Genomic DNA, 7,121 nt, shown 5'->3' with positions numbered 1-7,121 from the left:
ACGCTCTTATTCATACGGTTTAGTTTTAGGTAGTCCTGCGAGGAGAAGGGAGTTGGACTCGATGATCCGTATAGGTCCCTTCCAACTTGAGATATTCTATGGTTCTGTGGTTAAGTTACTGTGTTATACAAGTTCATATAGTTAATGTTAGCACTGTCACAGCATTTAAGTAACTCCAGCTGACTTGTTCAGAAAACCCAGTTTCAGCTTCGGAATGCTGCACTCACCAAACTTTTGTCATGAATTGTGTAGGAGCAGAATATGAGACAGTCAGATCCATAATAATCAAATATGTGATCTGCAGCAAACATGGAATTTAAGCATACCTAGCCAGACTGCAAGGCTTTTAAATGCATTTCATAGCATGTAAGGCTTTTATATCATTCCAGTATAGATTAAGCAACAAATCAAAGGCTTTTAGCTATGGTTGGTTTCATTTAGAATAATGGTATTAATACCATTAATAAGCATGGTGAGGTTTTTTGACAGCCAAACAAGCCATCTTGACAATTGTAAGCTGTCCATATTTAGGCATTTGAGACAGTTTGAGTTTTTAGACTGGCTTAACTACAGAGGACAATACAGACCATATGTGACAGCATCCTTTCTCTGTATCATTCCGCCACTCCTATATTTATGGAGTTTTCTCCAAGGCTTTTCTGACAGCTACACTTGCTAAGGCAACTTGTTTGGTCAGTCAGCAGAGTACATATATGCTATGCAGTTTATTCAGTAGCATGTTCAGGCTGTTTGTCTTTCTGGCTGGAATTTTTCTCCCCTTCACCTTTGCTCTCAGCACACTGAATGCCAGGCAGTTGTGGGTAAAAGGGACCTACCAGCCAGTTGAGTGGCGTGTTGTTAACAAGATAATCCATCACATCATCCAGAGACTCCTTCATTTTCTTCAGCTGTCCTTTGCTAGTGGTAAGAAAGCTGTCTGATAATTCCTGGAAGGAGGATGCTGACCAAAAGCTCTGGTATACATCACCTGCCATTGACCCAACACTGTAAACCTGATTCTGCACATTCTGTGGCAGCCCCTGTAGGCTTGAGACCAGGGTGAGGCAGGTGGTCTGAAGCTGCTGAGTGAGGCTCCGTGCAATAGCCAGAGTTCTTGACTCAATGTGCTGTAAACAAAAAGTATAACAGCATCTTTTTAGTACAATTTTTAGTATCTTTTTATGACTATAGCAGCTTTATGTTGCTCAAGGTACATAAAGAAGCAAGGTAAAAGGGGATGTAAGTAAAATAAAGGTATAGGAGATAATAAAACAGGTCTTAAGTTTGAAGAGTCAGAGACTTGAAACTACTTGATATTTCTTCAATGTTCAAGTATTGTGGAACAGAAACATTAGTAGGTTCTATCCAGCAACAGATAAGCAAGCTCTTGTTTCAACACTGGATAACAAGTCACAGCAGGTAAGCATATTGTAATCAATGAATCAATGTCGTTTAAAGCTATGTGTAAGACACTGAGTCTGTGCCTAAGACTGCTGTACGCTGAGAAGTTGTTATTTCTGGTCTGGCCGTATAAGATAAGTGAGTCCTAGTTGATCTAGATCTGGATATTCCAACACAGGTTCACATGCTAAACGGGATGAGCATTCTCTTGAAAGGAGAATGAACGCCAGAGTGCTTGTAGGAAGTAGTCTCATTTAAGAGTTTGCGTGTCCTCTACTTTTCATAGTAGTCACTAGTGAGCTGCCCTGAGCTTCAGCATTCAGATTCCACATTTGCACAATAAGCTTCTGTGCTGTTAAGATGCTGTGCACTTTGGGGACTGTTAGTTTGCCACTGACAGTGTACAATCCATTTATTTCTTGTTTACATCTATTTACCTCAGTGCTATGTGGTTCATCACCATCATTTTGGCCTGTATTTTTCTTCCATTCTACCCAGGATTGATAAAACTTTTCCTGAGCATCAAGAAGTTTCTGATTGGCACTATTCATGTTCTTTCTGGCATACTCGATCTGAAATACAGCCAAATAAGGAAGTAAAGCAAAGAGTCTAAACAGTTCCATTAGGGCTACCCTACCTTACCTGCTTTATAACCTCCTTTTTAAATACTTTAAAAATTCAGCATAAAAGATTTTGGGGAATGTAAGAGTGAGTTCCTTCTCTTCAAATAAGAGAAAACTAGAAGCAGGTTTGAGATGTTATGTATTGTATCCCTCTGTCTCAACTATTTCCTTCTCCCCCACTAGCATCCTACACAAGGATTTGGAAGTATATAGAAGGCCATCACTCTTTAGGCACAGTTTGTCCTGTACATAAAGGTATGTTGTTAGGATAAGACTACTGAAGTACCAAGGAATGCTCAGAGATACCCACAGTAAGAAGAGCAAGCCCATTAAAAAAAATGACATTAACAAAAAGAACTTACGTACTGAAGTGTTACTACATTACAAGACACTTTCGTCACTGAATGAAGGCTGTGTCAAACCCAGCACTCTAAACCAGGAATATAATTTTAAACATATCACTTCAATTTCTGCAGTGCTTAGAATTACAAGCAACTGCTTGTTAGTTTACAGCTCAGCCTGATTTAGAACCTCTCCTGAATGGTGGTGAAAAGCTCTGACTGGGAAATGCTTTATATTTAGAAAATGCACTTAGCTTGAGAGCGCAGTTCCAGTTTTCCTATGTTGTTTTCTGCACTCTAAAACTATGCCAACATTTGTTTTTTATGCCTCAAGTGAAAGCTTAAACTTACCAGACTAACAGTGTGGTGGAGCTGAGAAATTGTCTCCTGGCTTTTCTGTTTAGCATCTCTAACTTTGTTTAAGGCTTGCTGGTAGGCACGTGTGCGGACCTTTGAAGACAGGGATCCTAGTCTAACGTAGTAGCTTGGCTTTTGAACTCCAACTTCAAAACCTTCAACTTTTGCAGCTTCTTTCTCTAGATATGTAGAAAGGAAGCAAATTGACCACTGGAAGAAAACTTAAAAGATCTGAGGCAATTTTATTTGCTCAGTAACGGCTGAATACTGGACTTGTTTAGTAGTCCTTTAGCACCAGGATAGGTTGATAGATCACCACAGAAATCCTTCCTTTCACTCTGCTTCCCTGTGAAGAGGCTATTACAAGCATGTGCCCCCTCCCCACTATAAGTAGTAAATAGATGATTGCTTGCTTCTCTCCAATGCAAGCATTCCAACAAAATTAAACCTTGAATTGTTCTTACCTAGTTCTGCTTCTGTAAGTGGGAGATACTGGTCTACAAGGGTCTCTGATTTAGTGAGAGCACTGTCCACTCCACTGCTCACCATTTGCACCACACGACTTCCCAGGACAGTGTTAATGCTGCCATTGACAACTGATTTGGTCATTTCTACGCTGTCTTGCATTGCTTCTCTAGTCTTGCCCACAACGCCAGTGATTGTGTGAGCAACAGTTTCCTTGGCACCAGTCACAGTGGTTGTTACAGCTTCTCTGGCTCCAACAACTACATCCTTGGCATTGGCGACAACCTGCCATAGGAAACAGGTTGATTCACTAGAAATGTTTTTAATGAGAGCTACATAATGAAGGACATATACATTTATGTTAAAGCTTTTAGAAGTATTGGTTATCTAGGTGAAATGCTGCCCTGAAAACCTATGTACAAGACAAAACAAAATATGACTGCCATGCATCCTTCAGCTCAAAACACTTCAGTCAATGTAATTCAGGCACTATTTGCTTCACACTGAGCAGGAAAAAGACAAAGACTCAAATTTTAAGAAAGATGCCCATCAGTGAACAGCAGCTATAGATAAATGTGTCAAACGGTGGGTAAATTTAAAAAAAAAGACTTAATGGCCTCCCAAAGGCAACAGACAATTCTACAGAAACCCCTTTTACTTCCTCATTGTGGCTAAGCTGTGCTTCAGGCGTGGCTTATTGAAATCTGCCTCACTGTATTTAAGTGATAATAGAAAAGAATGGTGTGTAGTTCTTCTGCTTAGCATACGTATATGGAAAGAACTTACCTTGTCAGTGGGTTGATTCAGTATAGGCAGTCTCTCTTCAATTTTGTCTAGACCTATACATGCATAGTTGTTGGCAACTACAACTATAAAAGAAATTACAATAGTCAGTTTTATTTTTTGTTTTTCTCCTTAGTATAAATAACTCCAATTGAGAATTCCTTTTGAAACAGGTCTCATGCAATAACACTCTTAAAGTAACTTCCTCCCCTTTTCAGTGAGATTTGAAGTAGCAAAGCCCAAGAACAAGGCAGGTTTTCAGTGCTAGAAACAGGTTCACTTGCAGGCAGAGAAAATCCATTTGGTACTTCACAAGCAACTGTTAGAACAAGCTGAAGCACCTGGCCTCCTGCCACTTTGTGAAACCAGGCTCCTGGTTACAACAGCCTTGTGACACAGTTGCCAAATTTAACCACAAGTTGTCCTCCACAGGAGAAAGTACAAAGCAGTGTTTGAAACCAGGTAAAAGGTGAGGAAGGTGTTGAGCAAGAGACTACACAACCATCTTGCATAAGGCATCAGTCAGTTTACTATTACAAAAGCTGGAATCTGCTTTGGCTCTGGATTTTTTTTTGTGTGTGTGTCTGTTAAATCATACCCATCTGTAATTAGTTACTCAACACGCCAGGCAACAGGTTTAGTCAGCTACCTGAAACAGCACTCCAGACCAGCATCACTATGTTATACTCTAAGTGTATCTGGATATACAAAGCAATCAGTTGAATTAAAGTTATCAACAGCTCCATCATTGCCTTACTTTGTGGTTCCAGTTTCTGGATGATAGGCATAGCACTTGTCATGGCTACCGAAGTAATTGTCTTCACTCCTTTCTCTGCTATCTCACATACTGACTTCAGGTAAGGGTGGTTATCCTTTGTGGTGATGTAAGCTGTCGACACCATATCATAGGTGGAGCTCACCAAGGGAAGGTTGACAACCCTTGATACAATGTTCTGTTTGAAAGGGAAAGATAGTTAGATGACTCCTGTTTTCCTGAACCGGATAAAAAAAACCTATGGAGCTAACTCAGACGTACCTGCTGTGGATCAATTGCTGCCAATGCCATTTTTTCAGGTGTTGAGTCTTACACAGCCTGTGAAAGAAGCATATCTGAGTTACGGCACCCTCATATCCACTTCATCTAATCACCAGACTTTGAAACCAACAACAGTTTTGTAATCAACCCCATTGATCAAGGGGATTAGGATGTTCACATTTTTGCATACAGGAATTACATTTTATTATAACAATTTACAAATCCAAAACTTTGTTTCCTAATTACTTTGTTTGGTTTAGGCAACACAAGTAGGGCACATGCAAGACACAGGCTTTGAGGTACAGCAGTGCATTGCAGAATTACCCAAGAGTTACTGACTGATTTTTTCAAAAATTGATTTTTCAAGAGGAAATAGATACACTTGGGCTTATCTGTTGAGCCAGGACAAAGAAATGCCAGCCAACAAGTCACTAAAACTCTAGTTTAGGATGTCTAAGTCAGGTGAAGAATCCACTACCAATACCTTTAATCAGATTAGGTCTTCTGTTAGCATAAGGAAGTCAAGTTTGAAATTTGAGTCATCATTGCTGTCCAAATCTTGAAAACACGTGGAAGATTGAGATGAAGTACTCATTTCAGTAACCTCAGTTCAGTTCTTACAAGTCATTCCACTAAACTCGAGGAGTTCATTATCCCTAGTGCCATGCCTGATGCCCACATAGGGCTCCCCCTGCTCAGCTTGTTCAGAAGTTAGCATTCCTGTAACACAGAGAGCGTAGGGCCTTCTCACTGCAGAAAATAACCCTCCTTTATGCTAATTTAGACTTAAGTATTACCCATCCTACACAGAAACAGGCTGCAGATACCAGTCATACAACAAGCCTACACTACTCAATTGTTTTCCAACACGTATTCCCATGGAGAAAATACTAACAGCTCTCCCCATATGAGCTCTATAAAAGGAGAGAGGTTTTGCACAACCACACAAGGAGCACACAGAAGTGCACTGTCATCGTATACACACATGCAGGCAGAACTAAATCTGCAAGAAGCACTTTTTGCCTTGATGGTTTCAGATGAAAGTTGAGTTCCAGAAGAACCTGCATAATAAAGGCAACAGAGAGGCAAGCTAGAAGTCAGTCCTCAAAAGGACTGGAGTTTTCAAGGCTATGACAGTATCAAAACGAGTGTATTAATATTCTGCCTAGGGTCAAGTAAAACTTTTCCCTGTTGCATAATGAGGAACAAGGACAGAGGCAGGCTGTTAATATTTTACAGGCATATTTGCACATATTAACACACACATGCCATAAGGTAAATGCCTGTAATGAGATTAACCACTGTACATGGGACATAAAAGCAGGTAACAGGCAAGGGTTACAGCAGTAGCAGAGACTCTGAAATGCCCCCAGAAACATGTTATGTTTTTCACATAGCATTACAAGTCAGGTTACTTCGAGTACAACTAAAGCTCACTATGAACTCCAAAGCATGCTGTAGAACAGAAGCAGTTAACGGCACAGAATCTGGCCTCTGAAGGAAGGTGCCTTTACTTTTAGGATCAATCAGTATTTGTAATGTGTCCCAAAAGATCCACCCACACACAGCATGGATTTGAATTTTAGTCATTAAAATAGGAAAGTTACTCAGCAAAGTTATTCCTGCTCTTAAAGACAGGGAAGATAGCACAGTTTCAGATATCCCTTGAATAGTTTCAGCTCCGGTAAAAGTCAGATCGACTTCACAGGAGACTGTGAGCAAGGTGCCCAAATCAAAGCCCACGGCACATAAGCGTATTTCAGAGACGGCAGAAGATCCTGAACAGGAAAGCGCATAAAGTCAGTCACAAATTTAACTTGTACTTCCCCACCCCTCCTCTGCTATGGAAATAAGTTAAAGACCAGAAAGCAGCGTGACGGGCCGTGCAGAAGAGTCAAGAAGCTTGCCCTGGCTAACGGCGGGGCCCAAGGCAGGAGGAAGGCGCCCCAGCTGTCACCAGGGTCCTACCCAGCCATGGAGCAGCCCAGGGCCCCTGCCGGGGGCGGATGAACGTCTCAAGACTTTCTGGTCTCCGGGTGCCTTCAGCAGCCTACCGCAATACACCGGGATTCAGGGAGGGAGTACCTCAGGGGCGATGACGGCCACAAAGGGAGC

At 41.2% G+C, this 7,121-nt stretch overlaps 1 protein-coding gene across 2 annotated transcripts in view; it reads right to left on the bottom strand.

Annotated features, from left to right (window-relative positions):
* The window catches only part of PLIN2 (perilipin 2), an 11,238-nt gene extending 6,173 nt beyond the window's left edge, over positions 1–5,065 (bottom strand). Inside the window, exons 1-7 of one of the 2 annotated variants that reach the window (XM_010289563.1) lie at positions 5,007–5,065; positions 4,728–4,923; positions 3,974–4,056; positions 3,187–3,472; positions 2,717–2,901; positions 1,839–1,973; positions 837–1,127 (exon numbers count right to left, since the gene is read on the bottom strand). In XM_010289563.1, the coding sequence (XP_010287865.1) occupies positions 837–1,127; positions 1,839–1,973; positions 2,717–2,901; positions 3,187–3,472; positions 3,974–4,056; positions 4,728–4,923; positions 5,007–5,036 (1,206 nt within the window). In that variant the 5' untranslated portion in view covers positions 5,037–5,065. Of the gene's footprint in view, positions 1–433; positions 1,128–1,838; positions 1,974–2,716; positions 2,902–3,186; positions 3,473–3,973; positions 4,057–4,727; positions 4,924–5,006 lie in introns of those variants that run through there. The other variant, XM_010289570.1, reaches the window with a different exon arrangement.
* Positions 5,066–7,121: the final 2,056 nt, after the last annotated feature.

Source organism: Phaethon lepturus, unplaced genomic scaffold, assembly GCF_000687285.1.
Source record: "Phaethon lepturus isolate BGI_N335 unplaced genomic scaffold, ASM68728v1 scaffold34900, whole genome shotgun sequence".
In the NCBI taxonomy this organism is placed as follows: Eukaryota; Metazoa; Chordata; class Aves; order Phaethontiformes; family Phaethontidae; genus Phaethon; species Phaethon lepturus.
The sequence above is the reverse complement of the archived record's forward strand: the minus strand, read 5'-3'. Positions and strand labels throughout refer to the sequence as shown.